The 19,218-nt window shown below is 46.3% G+C and overlaps 2 protein-coding genes across 5 annotated transcripts in view; one reads left to right on the top strand and one right to left on the bottom strand.

The window, feature by feature from the left end:
- Window positions 1-11,179, top strand: part of PLEKHA7 (pleckstrin homology domain containing A7) — a 71,152-nt gene extending 59,973 nt beyond the window's left edge. Inside the window, exons 14-28 of one of the 4 annotated variants that reach the window (XM_075280961.1) lie at window positions 360-428; window positions 1,400-1,480; window positions 2,086-2,235; window positions 2,329-2,430; window positions 2,563-2,671; window positions 2,920-3,161; window positions 3,250-3,462; window positions 3,555-3,669; window positions 4,136-4,233; window positions 4,345-4,545; window positions 7,811-7,972; window positions 8,963-9,096; window positions 9,180-9,322; window positions 9,603-9,696; window positions 10,544-11,179. In XM_075280961.1, the coding sequence (XP_075137062.1) occupies window positions 360-428; window positions 1,400-1,480; window positions 2,086-2,235; window positions 2,329-2,430; window positions 2,563-2,671; window positions 2,920-3,161; window positions 3,250-3,462; window positions 3,555-3,669; window positions 4,136-4,233; window positions 4,345-4,545; window positions 7,811-7,972; window positions 8,963-9,096; window positions 9,180-9,322; window positions 9,603-9,685 (1,902 nt within the window). In that variant the 3' untranslated portion in view covers window positions 9,686-9,696; window positions 10,544-11,179. Of the gene's footprint in view, window positions 1-359; window positions 429-1,399; window positions 1,481-2,085; window positions 2,236-2,328; window positions 2,431-2,562; window positions 2,672-2,919; window positions 3,162-3,249; window positions 3,463-3,554; window positions 3,670-4,135; window positions 4,234-4,344; window positions 4,555-7,810; window positions 7,973-8,962; window positions 9,097-9,179; window positions 9,323-9,602; window positions 9,697-10,543 lie in introns of those variants that run through there. The other 3 variants (XM_075280959.1, XM_075280960.1, XM_075280963.1) reach the window with 3 other exon arrangements.
- A 618-nt stretch (window positions 11,180-11,797) lies between these two features.
- Window positions 11,798-19,009, bottom strand: C7H11orf58 (chromosome 7 C11orf58 homolog). The gene is made up of 5 exons (XM_075280988.1): window positions 18,865-19,009; window positions 18,357-18,440; window positions 17,121-17,181; window positions 16,648-16,757; window positions 11,798-15,583 (listed from the first exon to the last, which is right to left on the bottom strand). The coding sequence occupies exons 1-5, from the start codon at window positions 18,934-18,936 to the stop codon at window positions 15,365-15,367; spliced, it is 546 nt and encodes a 181-aa protein (XP_075137089.1). The 5' UTR covers window positions 18,937-19,009; the 3' UTR covers window positions 11,798-15,364.
- Between the last annotated feature and the right edge of the window lie 209 nt (window positions 19,010-19,218).

Genomic DNA, 19,218 nt, shown 5'->3' on the forward strand with positions numbered 1-19,218 from the left:
TCTCATGTCAATGAACGCCACGAGACACTTTAGAGAGGTCACAAGGGAGCAGTAGGAGGCATGTAACAGATCGCCACCAGCTTACGTATCGAGCAGCCATTGACTTCACAACACAAAAGTCTAAGTGTGAATCGACTTCAAATTAAGATTTTTCTTTCTACGTTTTTAGAGGCGGATCCTTCTTTTTAGCAGTCACATGATATGTCCGTGAGGTGTGAGGCAAGCAAATGTTCCCTGCCACCATGTTTCCAGGATTTCTACCATTACACGCCGTTTGCTGCATGCGCCCTTGGCTTCTTTGTAGCCTTTCAGTTGTCATTTACCTTCTGTCTCTTACAAGTTGTGTTTATGATCATCAGGTGACCGGGCGAGAACCCTTTAAAGATCGAACCACGAAACCTGTCAGAATCGCTGAAAGTGATGTTGATGTAAGTGAAATATTGGGAGCAGTGCAAAGACTATTAGTGAGGATGATCATATGGAAAGTAGCAAAAAGGGTGACCAATCAAAATCCAGGAACATATGCAAGAAAAGTCACAGCTCTTAAAGGGTTAACTGATTGTTCAGTGTTCTTGGGTAGTTCCTGTCTCTCTTTAGACTATCCCTTGGCTTGCTGTCTTGTATGTTGCTTCCAGCTTTCTCTCGTGTATTTTCCCTCTCCGTTCTGGGACTCCTGGTTGTCACTTATTTACTGTCTTTTTCTTTTGCATCCCCGGCCTCCTCTTTTGTATCTATTTTCTCATGTGTTACTTCCAACTCTTTCTTGCATATTTTAGACCATCTCTGTCTTGTATATCTACCATGTTTCTCTCTTTGGGTATTTCCTGACTTCTTTCTTGCATATCTTGATTATTTCTCATGTCTCTTTCTTGCATAACTTCCACCTCTCTCGCACGTCTCCCGACTTTCTCTCTTGCATACCTTCTAACTCTTTCTGGTGAATCTTCCAACTCTCTCTTTCTTTTATATCTTTCCTTTCTGGTTTCGAATCTGTGTCTTGCATATTTTCTGACTTTCTCTCTTGTGTATCTCCTTTTTCTTATGTATCTTCCAACTCATTCTTGTATATCTTCTGACTCTTTCTTACGTATCGTTCCACTATCTTGCGTAGACTGTCTAGCTTATCGTTTGACTCTCTTGCGTATCGTTTGGCTCTCTTGCGTATCGTTCGGCTCTTTTGCGTATCGTTCGGCTCTTTTGCGTATCGTTCGGCTCTCTTGCGTATCGTTCGGCTCTCTTGCGTATCTTTCAACTTTCTTGCACATCTTTCCTGCCCATATTTTGACTCTTTCTTGCGCATCCCTCGGCTCTTACTTGCATATCTTACGAGACTCTCTTGTGTATCTCCTGCCTCTCTTATATATTTCATTTTCTCTTATACGTCTCATATTTTTTCCAGGTGAAGCTCAGTGTCCTGTGTGAACAGGATAGAATTCTGCAGGACTTGGAAGACAAGATCCGAGCTCTGAAGGACAATAAGGTGAGAGAAGTCCCTCACAGTTCTGTCTCTAGTAATAATCTAGCTGTGTGCTCAAAATTTCAGAAGGCCATTTCGTAATGATTTTCACAATTAGTCTGTGATATCTGTCATTTTTAAAACAACAAATTGCTGGTTGATCCTCTGCCTTACTCTAGGAGGGGCCTATATCTCAACCTACGACCTGGAGGTGCCCCTACCTTGACTTCTGATCTGGGCAGGGTCTCTCCCTGCACTTGTCACCTGGGTGGGGCTTTTATTGCAATAAGCTTTGCTTACCATGAATAACTTTCCAAGTTTCGCTAAATACTGCAGTCAAAAAAAGCCTGATTCTTGTATGGGTCTTCATTTGGGGTCTGAGCGGGTCCTTAATGTTTCTCAAAAAAGGGAGAATAAGCAGAAAGTTAAAGTCTGCCATTGTGGATGATTAGAACCACTGGAGTATTGCTTACTTTAGATGAGGAATCTCAGGGCCACAAAAGGGCTCCGTTCACTGTCGCCTCCATGTGATAGTCCTTGCTCTATGTATATCTCGTTATTAGAGGAGCTGACCCTCTGCACAGGGACATATTGTGGGACCTGGTCATTCATCAGTTTTTTTATTACAGGACAAACTTGAAACCGTCCTCGAGGTTTTGCACAGACAGATGGATCAGTACAAGGATCAACCTCAGCACACAGAGAAAATTTCCTACCAGCAGCGTCTCCTACAGGAAGATTTAGTGCAGATCAGAGCCGAAATGTCCAAAGTCTCCACGGTATGTTTTCTTACTTATAGCGCCCTCTGGTGGCAACGCATATAGACACCAAACTACTTCTCCTTTTTCTACTTTGTATGTTCTGTGTTGCAGGACATGGAGAACTCTTGGAATGAGTATTTGAGGTTGGAGAGCGACGTCTTTCAGCTCAGACAGTTGTTGCAGGAACAGATGAAACGGTCGCCGTCTTCTCAGGTAATGGGTCTTGTTCGGTTTCTCTATGTTTCTGACGCTGATGCACTGGGTCAGAAGAGGGTAGAGATGATATCTGACCATTGCTTTAGTTGTCCGATGCTTGTTTTAACTTCTCCTCATCTCCTCTTACAGGACAGAACTCAGCTGCAGAAGGATCTGTGGAGGATCGAAGACGTGACGGCCGGACTCAGCTCCAATAAACTGAATTTTAAGATGCTGGTTGAATCATTCAAGAACCCAGGTAACTCTCCATGGGTATAAATATGGTGGGCAGGGCATGAAACTGTTATACAGGGATCGTTCCTCCATGACACGTGGTAAGCGCCACATCTGCAAAGAGGTTATTGACCACAGTGACACTATCATATTAATACATGTCACTGTGCAGGGAAAGTTGTAGCAGTTGACCAGTGAATAAAATGTCTTCTCATGTCATGGTTGTCAGCAACCACCACTATTCATTTTCAGTAATAACCATATGTTTTGCAGAAAGGAAAACTGTGCCTTTGGTCACTTCCACATTTGTGCCTTCCGGAACTACGGCGTTTACATCCGTTCGCAGTAAATCAGCATCGCCCCAGAACCCACCGAGTCTTTTCAAACCAACGCTGGAGGTGGGACTGTATCCTCAGCCATACATCCAGGGCAGATCACACTCACAACCGCAACTGCTACAGAAACCAGAGCCGCGCCTGCAGTCACCGACCAGAGCGCCAACACCACCAAAGTTTGTGAGTAGCGGCAACAGTATGTAAAAGGGTTAGGGTATGTTTTATTACCAGCGATTTATTCACGTATCTCAATCCATCCTGTCATTAGGATGAGAGCGCTCCCCCACGACCACCCCTGCCCGACATGTATAGCCCTGAAGATGCAGATCCTGAACCTTATGTTCCACCTCCGCCTGCGCTGCCTCCACCTCCGAGAGAATCCTCCGTCATCCGGCACACGTCAGTACGTGGCTTAAAAAGACAGTCTGATGAGAGGAAGCGAGACCGGGAACTGGGCCAGGGTGTAAATGGAGACTACAGGGTAAAGTCTGCAAAGGTCCCGGAGCAGATGGCGTCAGTCCCTGTAATAGTCCAGTAGGCAGTAATATGTCTATGTGTATATTTTGGTCACAGGTGGAACTGCGAACCTATGTAAGCGATCCAGAACTTGCTAATCTGGGTGACGCCAACACCTCAACCTCTGCCTTCCTGTCCTCGGATTCCGGTTACCAGACATTACCCACCAGAGGTAAGGGAGTATCTCTGTCCCCAGCCACATATTTTCAGTCATTATGAAGCCATTTGTAGTCGCATCTTCCTTGGAATCAGGCCATACCTTGTGCTCAGCGTCTGAGGTAGGAAAATCAATATGTATCGTATATGATATAGGTCTAGAACATGATATAAAGATGAGCTGAGGTCTCCGGAGTCATTGGCTCCAGTTGGAGTTTCTGGTATATTGGGATCTGTTCATTGTTCTCACATTCACAACCTATCTAGAGTGTGTCAAGATAGCTGAGGGTATCTCTATAGGTTATATCTAGTAAGCTGCAATCTATAGCAAATGATGACTCCAACATCAAAATATAAGATATATGACCATGTGAAGGGGTTGGTCCGTCACAGCCCCATATTGTAGCCTTCCCTCAACCTGTGGTCTATGAGATTCCAGTCTTGACGCCAAGATTCTTACACACTTGAAATGTTTCATTCAGGTTTATCTGGGTCGACTTCCAGGCTGCCTCAGTCGTCGTCATCGTCTGTCGCATCATACGTCACGTTGAGGAGGGGCACCACTCCAGACGATGTTAAGGTAACCCAGGGAAGAGATGAGGACCCCCTACTACAATGTGGGACCTCTGCTCGCTCATCCTCCCTGGGATTGTTTTCCTTCTGCAACCATTTCCATTTGTGTCTTTAACAGGACAGACCAAAAAGTGCCTTTGAGCGCCTCTACTCCGGCGACAACCAAAGAGGTAAAATGAGCGCCGAAGAGCAGCTTGAACGCATGAAGCGGCATCAAAAAGCCTTAGTCCGTGAACGCAAGAGAACGCTCAGCCAAGGAGAAAAGCAGTCGGTCACCGGCAGACCTGCGTCTCGACCCCTGTCTGCGGACCTCAGCTCAGTATGTTAGCGCAATGGGAGGAACGTCCTCTAACATGTAGTCTTTAGAGTCGGATAGAACGCACTTTACCCGCTGTGTGCATGGTACACGAGGTTATGTCTCATCTCCAGGTTAGACCCATTGCTTCAGTAACACGATTAGCTGCAGGGATTAATGGAGGCTGCTCGCAGCGAGCACGCACTGGACACGATGTAATAGTTTATAAATCTACAGATCATTATATTTTCTATGAAAGAGATTTGAAGCATTTCCACTGTCGCCTCATCTCAGCTTCTAGATTAACAAGCACAAGATCCTGAGGCCACTCTGCACGTTTCTAGACTAATATTATATACTATAGCGTCTCTTCTCGCTTCAGCACAACCGGAATAAACAGGTTTGTGACCCCCGGGGAGGGGGGTGCTGCAGTCACACAGGGCGTCCCACACCTGCAGTGAATTCTCTCCTATGTTCCAGGCTGCTGTGCGGGACCCCCAACCTCTGATCAGTCATCGCCCCTCTAACTCATCCCACACGCTGCTCCGCTGCTAAAGTGTCATTCATCATCTTGCCGCCTCTCCTTTACGTTGACTGAATGTATTAATTTGTTTGCAGTACCCGCTAACCGCCATACTCATCTCTACCAGGCTACGATGTACTTCCTCAGCTCTGCATTAATGACATGTGCCTGTTAGTTGCAGCATTCTCCATCCCGATTCCCAGTAACTTGCATCAGCTACTTGTCATGCACATTAGATGTCATTATGTAACATCAGAGGCTTCCGGAATGTGGCAGAAAGTTCTAGGTCAGGACATGGAAGGGCAGAACGATGCGCAAGGGTCAGCAATGGCCACCATCATGAAATTCTGTGTATAGAGGCAAGTGATAGGTGAAAAAAACATCAAATATCAGCTAAAGTAGAGGTTGTAGAGTCACTGCTGATCCCTAGTGAATGGATAGGCGGCATTCTCAGTGATGTCATCGCTGCTCATAGTGAATGGATAGTCTGTTTTCTTGGTGATGTCACCGCTGCTCATAGTGATTGATAGATTGCATTGTCAGTGATGTCATCACTCCCCTTACTTGATAGGCTGCATTCTCAGTGGTGTCACCACTGCTCATAGTGAATGGATAGGCTGTTTTCTCGGTGATGTCATCATTGCTCGTAGTGAATGGATAGGCTGCATTCTCAGTGATGTCATCGCTCCCCTTACTTGATAGGCTGCATTCTCAGTGATGTCACTGCTGCTCTTAGGGAAGGGATAGGCTGCATTGTCAGTGATGTCATCGCTCCCCTTACTGATAGGCTGCATTCTCAGTGATGTCATTGCTGCTTGTAGTGAAGGGATAGGCTGTGCTCTGTGATGTCATCGCTCCCCATACTGATAGGCTGCGATCTCTGTGATGTCACTGCTGCTCATAGTGATTGATAGAGTGCATTGTCAGTGATGTCATCACTCCCCTTACTTGATAGGCTGCATTCTCTGTGATGTCACCACTGCTCATAGTGAATGGATAGGCTGTTTTCTCAGTGATGTCATCATTGCTCTTAGTGAATGGATAGGCTGCATTGTCAGTGATGTCATCACTCCCCTTACTTTATAGGTTGCATTCTCAGTGGTGTCACCACTGATCGTAGTGAATGGATAGGCTGCGCTCTGTGATGTCATCGCTCCCCATACTGATAGGCTGCATTTGCAGAGCTGTTGCTGACTCTCTTAACTGTATTTGTCACCTCCTCCATATAACGCCTCAGAGGACATAATAAGAATGTATTCATTACCCAGCGCTCTCTGCAGTCTCATTCTCCTTCATTCCATCTTCACCCCAGAGCAATAACTCCCATCCTGTACTCTATGATGTGGGCAGCACTTCCGGATACTGTAAGGTTTTTTTATTCTACTGTAACTTTGCTACTTGTCTTACATTTGACTTTCTCGGATCCTTTTGGAGACGATGTTAATATTGAGCTTGGTGCTTTCTAATGTATGTCTACCAGAAACACAATAAACTGGAAACATCAGAAACTTCTTAAAATCTCTTCTGTCGGCTTGTACTGCAGCCTGGTTCCAGGAGTATGGCGTTACGTGGTGGTCACTGCCGAGAGGCGCAGACTGATGAATGATGGGAACTAGAAGGGAACAATCTCTGTGTTTTCCCGAGTGATGAAAACCTGTCGCGGTAAAACCTGAAACCTGTGGGGGAGTCTCATCATCCTCTTCATCTTCTCCTACGGTGTCTGATGGTCAGTGACAGTCATTACTGGTAGAATAAGGGCTGTGGAAAGCTGGGTTAGGTCTGTACCAGTAATAGCTGTCACTCCACATCTGTTGCCTGTGTAAAGAGAGCCAGAGATGCAAGAAAAAACGGAGATGGATGAAAGGGATTATTAGTCTTATAGGGGAAATGGTTTTGTTCTGATTTTTTTAATAACTTAATGTTTTAAAAGAATTGTATACACACTGTAGTCCTGTACACACATACATGCTCACTACACTTATCCACACTGTGCTCATGTACACACCAGCATATCCTCACGTCTATAACGGCCCTGCACACATCTTATATACCACATATACACCTATATCTACACATGTATATCACCACAATGCTCATATATATACTTCTGCAGTGCACTACTTAGGTTTGGTGAGATATACCCTGTATCTGTCGTGCTCCTGTGTCATCTTCTCCAGATTGTTCCCTTTTAACCCTTGGAGAGTTTTTGTGTGTTGGGTTTTATTATTTTGAGTTTTGATTTGGAAAACAATTTAATGACTTTAAATTTTTTTTTATCTAAAAAAAAAAAACAACAAAAAAACTAAAATAACTTCTCCAAACGATTGGCGGCCAAGATGTAACAGAGCGAAAGGTCGAGGGAGGACTGCACAGTGCCCGGACTGGTAGAAGAGGTCACTGTATGTGCTTCCATGTCTAATCCTGTGTGTCTGTGAATAACCAGTCCTAGAGTTGTCGTCTTCTGTCCAGCCAGTCCTTAAACAGCTGAGTGACAACTGGTATGGCTGTACTACGGTTCCCCCAGGGGTTGTCAGTGATGGATCTCGCCCATCTTGTTGTAGGGCTGGTTGACAACCCTTAGGAGTGGCCTGTATAACAGGAGATGACGACTGGAGGACTTACTGGGAATTGTGGGTGTCTGTTATTGGTCTGAAGAGGACCTGCAGGATGTTTGGCTTCCGGACCTGTGCAATGTGTGTGCCTATGGGCGAGTGTTGGGTGTCACGGTAGCCCAGTTGTTTAAACACGTTTTATATCTGTTATTAGTGGAGGCGAGAGCAGGAGTTTGATTTCCAGCTGTTGGAGAAGGCAGCGCGGGACGTGGAGGACCGAGAGAAGGAAGATCACGAGTGGGTACATGCTAAAGCCATACATGTGACTGAGCTGGACATGGAGCCCCAAGACTATGACCTGGATATCAGCAAAGAGGTAATGGGGTCCATGGACACTACCTGCAGAATCAACAACCACTAGGAAATAGTCCATAGTACCCTTCATGTTGTGGTGTCTTATTGTGTTAGAACTTGGGCCCACCAGAGGATCCTGGGCCAGTCTGACACTGGGTCAGGGAGGTCCTTGCCAAGCAGAAGCTGCTCCTAGTATAAGCTTCTGCTGCTACATAAAATACTAAACAGGACATGATGGGATCTGTAATGCCCCAAACAGTTGTACACATCAGTCGTATATAATGTCATTCTACCCAAACGATGCCTTTGGGTTCCCTACCTTTCTTAACATTTATAATTTGGGATAGGTAGCGAGGGGGGGGGGGGGGTCACCTGGCTGCAGATGAATCGTACATAGGAAGCTTTCTCATTGATGTTATTGAATGTTCTGCATAGTCCCATTCATAGGCAATGTCACCACCTGCTGGTAGTTTCTCAGTATAGCAGGAGTGCCCTTATACAAGGTCTTGGCCATTTCTCTTTGTGGCTAGTCAATTATTGGTTCTGGTGAAAAGAAAAACTAAAATTATTCAGAGGAATGATCACAGTGGAGCAGATAGTTTGCACCAAAAAAAACTTAACATACATGGATTAATCTCATTTAATAAATGTTTGAGACACTTTCTAAGTTCCTGCACCTCATCTGTCAAGTGGGTGGGGATTGTCAGAGAGGGTCGGGTCTTAAGCTGCATCCATTGTACGCCAAAAAGGTGCTGAATTTTTGTCAACTAATAAGTGGTGTAAAGTTAGTCTAGACAGTCTGGTACTACATCAGATTTATCACAGTGTCTAATACACCCGGCTCGACTTTTAGACAACCTTAAACTTAAGACAGAATTAGTTTACCTTCCCCATTATTGCCCGGCGGATTCATCTTTGTTTTGCATGCGCCAGAATATTGTGGATGTCACTGGATGTCTTTAGGGGTTTCTTACCCTTCTCACTATTTGTCACTTCCCTTTTTTTCTGATAGTTGTCAATGCCTGACAAGGTGGAAATTCCAGAGCGATACATAGACTTGGATCCAGAGGAACCGCTGAGCAGAGAGGAGCAGGAGGCGCGGCACCGGAGGGTGGAGAAAATCAAGAACATCCTAGCCCGGTCCAGGTCAGTCTCAAAGGAGCTGCTGACATTGCATGTAGTGATTCTTCTAGGTAGCAAATCACATGATCCCTCTAATTCTCCCACAGTGTTCACAACCTACAGCCGGCAGGATTTCCTGAGGAATTGGATCCTTCAGATCTCAATATGCAGATACAGGAGCAAGAGAGGGTGATCACCATGTCATACGCACTCGCTTCTGAGGCCTCTCAACGTAGCAAACAAGTGGCAGGTAAGATGCAGAAACATACTCAGGAGCTGCGCTCACTATTCTGCTGGTACAGTCACTGTGTACTGTACATACATTACTTATCCTGTATTATACTCCAGAGCTGCACTCAGTACTACAGTGCTTTACCTGAGTCCCCTGTAATTGCAGCCTCCATATATTATTGCTGTGGATAACTCCCATCATGTGCAGGGTGTTCTGTCTCTTGCTTCCTTTATCATAGTCATGCGTTCATCCACATGAGAGAGCCACCTACTGTCTAATTCTGTATGAACTGTTGCAGCTGGCCAGCTGGTCTCACAGTGCCGCTCCCCCCGAGCACCCGCCCCGCCGATCAGTAATAGGATTTACTACACTACTGTCTGAGCGCTGGAGACGTAAGATGAGGTGGAGCATGCAGCAGGGTGTGGTGTGTATTGTGGTGTAGAGGGCGCAGCGACCACCAGGACTGGACAGCAGTAGCCAGAAATATTACTGTAGAGTTAACCATTGTCCCTATACTGACATGTTCTGTAGCGCTGTGTACCACCATTGCCCTATACTTAAGTCACTACCCTGTTACTGCAAGACATTAACCTCCTAGAGTCCACACCCCATCAGGACAAGACCCTGACCCCTAATCCGGTAAGTTATTGACTAGCCCCAGTGTCAACACCCTGTTATAGTAAGACATCAATGCAATGCCCCCCACCAGTGTCCTGACCAGAATATTGACCTAGGAAAAATTGGGCAAAAGCTATTCTGTGTAATGTAAGAGGGTGATGATGATGGAGTCGCTGCGTCACATTTGGCATGGATGTTGTGAGGTCGCCTGCATGCATCGTGTATGTACATAGTGGGATATTTTGAGTTCTCCTCTCGCAACTGTGTGTGATCTGGTCACACTGCAGACACAAGCTGAGGACCAGGGCGACAGCTCCTCCATGATTATTCTGGGTTTCTATTGGTTCTGTCCGGATCCAGCACAACACCGGGTCAATCAATGGACTTGGTTCTTAATTTCCCATTAACCTTCACCTAAAGGGACATTGAGAACTGTCTCCTCACCATCCAGTAAAGTCCTCACTAGAGGCAGGAGACTCGCGCTCCGTTATTTCACTATGTTCTATGCTGGTGATGTGTACCCTTAAATGTTGCATGAAGTTCCTTTGCTGGACCAGATGGTAACGACAGAATGAGCGCTGACATGTCCGGTTACTGACCTGCCTTGTGTTATATTTTCAGCCCACGCTGCGTATGACCACTGATCAAGGGACGGCTCACCAGAGATTAAGTCACCTGCAGCCTTCACGCTGTCTGACGCTACACCTGCACCGCTGGAAACACAACCCCTACCATCCTGTGTCTTCCGTTTGTCCCACAGCTGCTCTGGAGGTCTATGTGTATATATATTTATCCGCTGCAATTCGTCCCTGACCGTCCGATTGTAGAAAATGGACAAAATGGAGGTAGAGCGGACCTCGCTGGAGCCGTCTGGTGTAAGCCAACTCCAGATAAAATGTGAGGTCCTGCAGGATTCTGGACATGACAGTGCCTTAACCCTCAGCGGAGGACGAAAGTGCCCCCTACAGAAGGGTCAGTGCCCCGGCGAGATGGGAGAATTTACAATTCAGTTTATCTCTGTCCAGCACTGAAGTAGTTAACATTTTATATTGATCAAATATTTATAGTCATTAACACTGGTTTTAATAAGGAAATTTCTAATTACTTTTGTGTTAAAGCAAAGCTGCAAAATGGGAAAGTCATGAAGAAGGTCTGCAATAACGGAAGCAAGCCCATGACATCTCCATCATTATACTCTAAGGCCACACCTACTAATGACATCACATGGTTCACTATAATCCATAGCCACACCCACTAGTGACATCGCACATGGTTCACTATAATCCATAGCCACACCCATGATTGCTCAGCCACACCCATGAGGTCATCATGCAGAGGGGCAGGCTATACATCCACACCGATGAGGTCATCAACATGCCCTCTAGTGACATCACATAAGCGCAGGTTACTCAGCTACCCCCCAGAGGTCACACCACTAGTGACATCACCTATAGGGGCAGCTTACATAGCCACCCCCACATCCATGACATCATCATTAACATCCCTTGGGCAGATTTTGACTATTACATATGATCTGACAGAGACTTGGTCCTCCAGCAGGTGACTCCGCACCTGCCCCCAGGTGAGGGTCCCCACCGCCGCCTGACGTTTGCTGTGGTTTGAAGAATTTTATTTCTCAGTTTTGCGTTGTAATGAGGACTGGATTTGCATTTTAAAATTGGGTTTTAATTAATAGAGATTTTATTTTCTATATCCTGAGAGCGATCTATAAATGAATCTATATCTAGAAGTCGTCTATTTTTGACTAACTCTGCGCTGCCGCTATCACCTTTATAAAGTTTTGCCAAATTAGATTCTTTATTTTTGACTTTGTAAAAAAAAAAAAATTCTGTTGAATAAAGAAAATTCAAAAAGTTTCTTAGTGTCCAAGTGTTTAATACAAAGTCTTCCCTGAACCCCAAAATTTTGTTTTATATCTAGAATTATTTATGAATGTAGTGGGGGTTGGAGAGACAGGAGCCTGAAAGGAGGGGAGGCAGAGGAGCCTGAAAGGAGGGGAGGCAGAGGAGCCTGAAAGGAGGGGAGGCAGAGGAGCCTGAAAGGAGGGGAGGCAGAAACACAAGAAAGAAGAAGGGGTGGAGGCAGAATTCTCAGAAAGGAGGGGAGCGGGGGAAAGGCAGGGGAGTCTGAAAGAATAGTTTGGGGACACAGTAGTCTGGAGGGTGAGAGAAACAATGGTATACTCCAGTCCACTCTACATCCACAACTACATGAGAAATATGGTCTAAAGTGCATTTGCAGCCATTGCAGGTGTATGGACCCCTTTACACTGTATCTCCTGTGGCTGCTCTACAACAAACATGGAGGGTAGAGGTTCTCTACACAAATCTGCTCATCACCTAAATATATCACCATCTCTACATACACTATGTAAACGATACCTGTACAATGAGCCTGTGCTGCCTGACACTGGAGCACGGGATCAGAATGAAAACCTCCAGGCTTTACACTGCAGGTTGCATCCAGAGTACTGTAAAACAGAAATAAGGGTTATAGTAATAAAGCTATAATACAAAATACTCGCCCCCTTGGCCCGCCGTATATTCTGGCAGCATTTACGCCACTTTTAGGGTGTAAATGTCCATAAATGGCAAGAAGGGAAGCCCCTCCCACTGTCAGACATGTGACAAGGTGGATATAAAAAGAACAAAAAAACCACTTGCAACTATATGCACCAGTTTGGGGGAGTTAGCCACTTCTCTGCCAGCTTAATACAGGGACCACTACTCTCATTATCCTGTGTTGGAATCTGGCTGCTCCTATCACATCTGAAGGTTTTTCTCTGCAATGTTTTTGACAATTGTTTCTTGTACTTTTGTTACTTGGTGCAAGGTAAAAAAAAAATTAAAAAAATTACAATTTGCAGCACGTCCAATACATGGTAGTTATTGCAGATGGAACGGCCACAATATGGGTTAGTTAGAAGACATTTCCCTTTTTTTCTGGTTCCAGCCTGCAGTGTAAAGCAAGGAGGTTTCCATCTATGCAGGTCACATGGTTAGTAAGGCAGAAGATCTATAAAAGAAACAAACTTACAATCGCTCTCTGTCACCATGACATCTGGAATATAAACCTCCATCCTTTACACTGCAGGTGGTTACAGAGCTACGACTTTTCTTATTTTATGGCTAAGCCCCCTTTAATATAAGGATCGCACCTCCAGTGCTGACCATGTTATAGGACACCCCGAAAGTGGGACTGTGGCCCATCAGTGAAAATCAGAGAGCACCAACCTCAGGCCCCCCACGCTGGCTTATCGTATATATACACTAGGAGGGGGGGGGCGCTCAGCACTGAATCCGCTCTAATGATTTCTTTGGCGCGCTTCCTGACTTTTACTTGCAGACGAGAAGAAAGCGCCAGTCTTCATAGTGGCAGAGTACAAAGGAGCCTGAAAATGAACGTACATCACAGCGGCCGCCATTCTGTTTGAACCGGCATATTGATTGGCTTTCTCTCTATTATCTGTCTTGCTGAACTCAATCGACTGCGATGAACTTTTCACGGAAACTTCTTCACTTATTTCTTCAGTTCAAAGCCGGGGACCTGGTAAAGGGCATTTTTAATAGTCGCCTGTTGAGGCATTCTGTGTGATAACCGCGCTGAATGCTAAACTACAGCTAGAAAACAAGATGTAAAGAGCTGCTAAAGCGCGTGTCAGGGCAGAGCCGCCAGATCCGCGCTGGGGGAGGGGTCACTGACAGATTACATTTACATTACAGCTCTCACATGAACACCACCCAGCTTTCTGAGGGTCCCGAATAACAAATCAGACAAGGATGCCAATCCTACAATGCTGCATTACAAGTGGGAGCTGTGATGGCGGCCGGCACCCAGCTTTTCTAGAGACCACTGATGATAGTGGATGACACCATGTTTGCCAAGAGGTTTAGAGCTATTTAACTATTTGGAGACCTAGTTTGCTGCTGGATTGAGCACTACAAATCACACCTGTCCAGACACCAATAAGTGGTATAATCCAAGGGTCACGACCCTGAGGTTCTAACTAACAGGATTCGGTGACTCTCTGACCACATTATATACTATGTACCCTTCCACGCGCAAGCAAACCAGCCCCTCCCACCATCATGGCTGCCAGCCTCCATGGTCCTATACTTCACATCCCTAGTCCTAGCAGCTGGATCAGACCATCAAGCACAACAGACACCACCTGCTCACCTGTCCAGAGCCCAATAAGTGGTATAATCCACAGGTTCCGACCAATAAGATATGGTCACTCTTGAACATATTATAGACTGTTCCAAGGTCTCCATCATGGCTGCCAGCCTCCATAGCATGGTCCTGCACATCTATGGGTGAAGTGGCGCCCTCTACACCAGGTCTGTGGAAAATCCTAGAACCGCAGCAATGGACATGACCATGAATAAATGCAGGACAACTCACAAACCGCAATGTGACTGCAGCGTATGAACGCGGCCAACCAAGGATGTGATCACAAGACTCTTACCCTGCACAGGCGCATATTCAAACACACATAAGACATATGAAATGAACTTGTCGAGAAGAGTCTCTGTCCATCAGGAAGAGGTGTGAGCTGAAACACTCTGTGCTGCAGATAAGCCCCAGACTTTTACTTCCAATTAAAAATACAAATCTGATAAAGAATACCTTTATCTGGGAAAGCTGGGTGACAACCAACATGGCCACCCTTAGAGCTTTGAGAGGAGATTGGCAAATATATAATGTAGGCAGGAAAGTAGTTGTCACCCAGCTTTCCTAGAAGCAGATAATTGTTTGATTTAGAAGTCAACAAGATCTGGGTGACATTTTGAGGGTCTGTGATGGAAGCCATGATGGATGTCACCCAGCTTTCCAGAAGAGAGAGACATCCTGAGAACACCAGAACATTTGTCAGAAGCAGCGACTCCAGAAATTGCGTTTCCTGGGGATAATTTCGTCCCCGTATAACCGCAGTATCTGGCGCCATTTACCACTGAGAAAGCCGTAGGCCTCATTCCAGGTTTATTCAACCACAAAAGCAAAATTCTCCAAACAAAATAAATTTTTCACAGAATAAGTAAAAAAATCTGCGAGACGCGTGCTATCCCAACACCAGCTAAAAACGCAGTAACTCCTTCACTGTCACAGTGCTGACCAAGGAGGAGCAGTCAGTAATCCACAGGGGCCACAACTTCTGGAAGTGTTCTTACAACTGGTGACTGTGTTGTCTATGTATCTCTATGGAGTGAACAACATGGACTAGTCGGGGCAATGGCGGAGCATGGAGGGGGAGGGGCCTGACCTGGAGCTTTATATTGTAATCTGCTCCCCCCTCCTCGGAGCTCAGGACATCCAGTGTAAACCACATTGGGGGCTCATCTACTTCCAGAAGATTACCTCTCCTTCCAAAGTCTCGCACCTGAGCCCCCCCTGCAATACTGCTCCCCCAACAAAATGGGGCTACAACCCGCTGGACTTCACAAACTGCATTTTGTAGTTGCACTTGGCGTTCTTTTCAGAGGCATTGTTTTCGTTATTGCTTTGTTTCACAGGGCTCCGGTCAGCGCTGTCCTTTGATGGTTCGGAGTCGCTGGTGCTGTCATCTGAATCCGACGTGTCCTCTTCCTTGGGGTGGCTGTCTGGAGGAGGAGGGGGCGGTTTTTCTTCAGAACTGGCCGGCTACAAAGGTAAAAATGAAAAACAACGTAATGACGAGGAAAGTCAACAAACAGAAAATAGGTCATCGCCTGAAAAAACTCCTTTAAGTCCCATCTGGACAACCAAGATAAAGGGGGTAGCATTATGTGGCAGGGCACATTACTACCAGCATGCTACGGGCTCCCCATCAAGTCCTGCATCTCCACTAGGGGGCTCTCCTGCAGATTATCGGGTGCCGGACCATTACTTGTACTTTTCTATTACTCATAAATCATGTTCTTCCCCCATTAGACACAATTTTAGGATTCTTAAGACCAACGCTGGTCTAAATATTTAGAGCACTGGTGGCAGATGCCCCAGAAATAAAAGCCTTTAGCCCCTTGATAGGTTTGGTACACCGAGGGAGGTTTCGTGCACCAAACCGGAAATCTGCAATCAGATTTCTGAAGTGAGTTATAATAAATATAATAATAGGGTTAATAAGTAATAAGAGGTCTGGGCGATTATGACTTAAATCTAAATGGCGTTTAATTGGTCATCTTACCGCGATTATGATTACTGGCGATTATTTAGGTCAAGCCCCTTTTACAGTACGAGTACATGTTCGATAAACCTCATGAGATTCGTCTCACCAGGTTCGCCCAGTGGTTTTGTTCAATGAACACAGTCAAACCGAAACTGATATTATAGACTGAAGTTTAAGAGACCCCATAAGTATAATGAGCGGAGTCTAGGAGAGGTGGTCAAAAAACAAAAAAATTGTCACTCGCCTCTCCTGGGCTCCAGCATGACTCTCTGCTGTCTTTGTCACTTCTGGCTAATGTCAAGGCCACCTCAGCGGTCACATGGCTCACGCAGTGTTGTGATACTTACATCTATAAGTCACAACATCACATGACCAGCTGAAGCCCAATCAGAGGCCTCAGCAGTCCCGGACATCAGTCAGAAGTGTCGAAGGCAGAAGGAAGTCACGCCGAAGCCCATGAGATTGTTCTGTCGTGATGGGAGGCATTGAGCAGAGACACGGATATTCTCAGGACATTGCCTGTTACCGTATACAGTCTGTATAAACTGGCAACACTTACCTCACTGAATCCGAGGCCACAGTGCCGCCGGTTTCTTCCTGACACTGAGCTGTCCATGCTCTGCTGGTACTGATGCTCCAATTCATCATTCATTTTGCGATCCTCGTCTCCTGCAGAAGTAGAACATCCACATAATCAGGTTGTGAAGACCTAAAGCGCCGTATGTGTTCAGCAGGACCCCGCTCTGGATGACAGGACACCCCTAACCCGCAGGTGAACTATGGGGGCTACAATAAAGCTGTTCAAAGGATATGTTCACACTGGCAGTCAAGCCAATGAGGGAAAGAGCCCAGAGGAGCCTGGAGGTCATGGGAACACGATAAAGAACAAAACAAAACCCAACAACTGCAGAACGTTTCATTGTACAAGGATGAAGGTCCGGCCTCCTATAAGACGACTGTACAGCTCAGTTTTGGCCCTCAATCGTTTCCTCCGTCATCTGAACTAGTTATTCATGTCAATCATCTCCTCACCTGACCTGAAGTGAGATGTGGATTTATGGTCTCCGATGACAAGCCGCCCCGTGTGCTCCTTCTAGAAAGCAACAGGAGAGACAAAGGTCACATGACATTTATTTAGGAGGAGCTGCGTCACATGTGACAGGTATGTGAACAGTGGGGGAACCCCAAATATGAAAAAAAAAAACACATGTCCCAACATCAACAACTGGAGACCCCAGCTCCTGTGCACAGGATACCCCGCACCCATCACTAGACCTGCAGCAGATGTGTATTATGAGGTTGGGGAATACAGACAGGCAGCACTCTCATATTTTCAGGGGAGGGTGCACAATACCAAGGAGGACTGGCCGGACTCACAAGGTTATAAAGCACAGAGGATGGACACAGCAGGCCAAGCAAATTTTCTGAGCTTGCTTGTTTTATTACAGATGTAGTATTGTTAGAATCCATGCACAGTATAAAGCCGGATAATCCATATTACATAGTCATAGAGCTTCAGCAGCATTTGGGCTATGAATGCTCCAACATCAGGCATATTGCTAGTGTCAGGAGGTGACAGATTGTTACTGCAGCCTGAGGTCCAAAAAAGGAAAGAAAAAAAAGAGGACCTAAGTGGTGGTCATAACGAGGCTTAGGGCGGCTATAGGCCTTGCACATCCTGACAGTATCAATATACCTGATGGGCATCCAACCCCAATTCTCCCCTACAGCCTGAAGTCTCCCTGCCTCCCCTGTGGTGTGATGGGGGAGGGGGCCATGTAATTGGCTCAGAGCACACACCACAGCAGGACGATCCCACCCACTCATCACAGTTTTAGAAATCATGTACATTTACAGAAAGATGGAAAAGTCCCAAATCAGGAGATTCTATTCAACAGTTCTGGCTGCTCTACATCTACAGCTGTGGGGTGAAAGGGGTTATACTTAGCTGCTCTAAGGGGTTTCAGGTGCTGTTCATAGAGGTTCTTTCAGTGACTTCAGACACTTACAGAAATAAGAATACACAGGTGACATTAAAGCCCAGAATCTTCACTTACATTAAGCTTTGCTGTAAACTTGCACAATGGCGCCGATTACCATGAAGTGTTGGGTGACCAGCCCTATGTAGTCCGAGTATAACGGCCGATCACTGGATATACCTCGGCTCACAATGCCACAGTTATGGTGGAGCAGATACCACTGATACCGGAGAGTCTCCTGGAGTCACACCACGCTCACCCTCTGTACCCATGTTTCCCATTATCTCACCTTTCCAGCCCCCATGAGTCTCAAGAATTTCTGCTTGCGTTCCTCATTGCCCAGATCTGCCTGTTCCCAGCTACTGCCGCCAGCCTGAAATGAGAGGAACATAATTCAACACTGGACACATAAGAGGGCGCTATTGTGCTGACAAGATGGGAGATAGCAGGAGCATCTGACAACAGATAAGGGAGGGGGCTGAATGTCAGATCCCAGGGGGACAGTGAGGGGGGGGGAATGGGTTATTGTCAGACCACAAGAGGACAGTGGGGGAGGGGTCAATGTCAGACCACACAGGAGCAATGTGAGGGGTCAGGGGTTATTGTCAGTTACAGGGGGAGGGGGGGTGTCTGAGGGAGGGGTTATAGTTGTCAGACCACCAGAAAGGACATTGAGGGGGGAGGGCCAGGACCAGACCCCAGGGGGCTGCACCCTCAGTAGTCCCCGCACAGTCTTCCTGTCGGGCAGGTTTGGGTCTGTCATGGACACATAAGAGATGAGCGGCCTCTCTCCTCACCTCGTCTTCCTGGCTCCGGGCCCCTCTCTTGTGGCCCCGCCGGTGGACCTCGTCCTCGGATTGGCGGCTCATCACTCTCGTTCTCGGCTCTACCAGAACCAAAGCAAAGGATGTCGGGATGTGGAGAAGTTCAGGGGAGGTCACGTGTTTCCTGTCTTTGGCTGAAACTACATCTCCCGTCATCCTCCTCTGCGCGCATGTGCAGCCACATCAAACAAACTCCACCCACTAGCTCCAGAATTCTGACATCAGGGCAAAGGAGGAGCTGCAGCTGACAAGTCCATTTTATTAACCAGTTATATACAGATAGCAGGGGCTGTATCCAGTCCTACAGCTGTCCCTACATCTATATCC

The sequence above is a fragment of the Leptodactylus fuscus genome, chromosome 7 (assembly GCF_031893055.1).
Source record: "Leptodactylus fuscus isolate aLepFus1 chromosome 7, aLepFus1.hap2, whole genome shotgun sequence".
NCBI lineage: Eukaryota > Metazoa > Chordata > Amphibia > Anura > Leptodactylidae > Leptodactylus > Leptodactylus fuscus.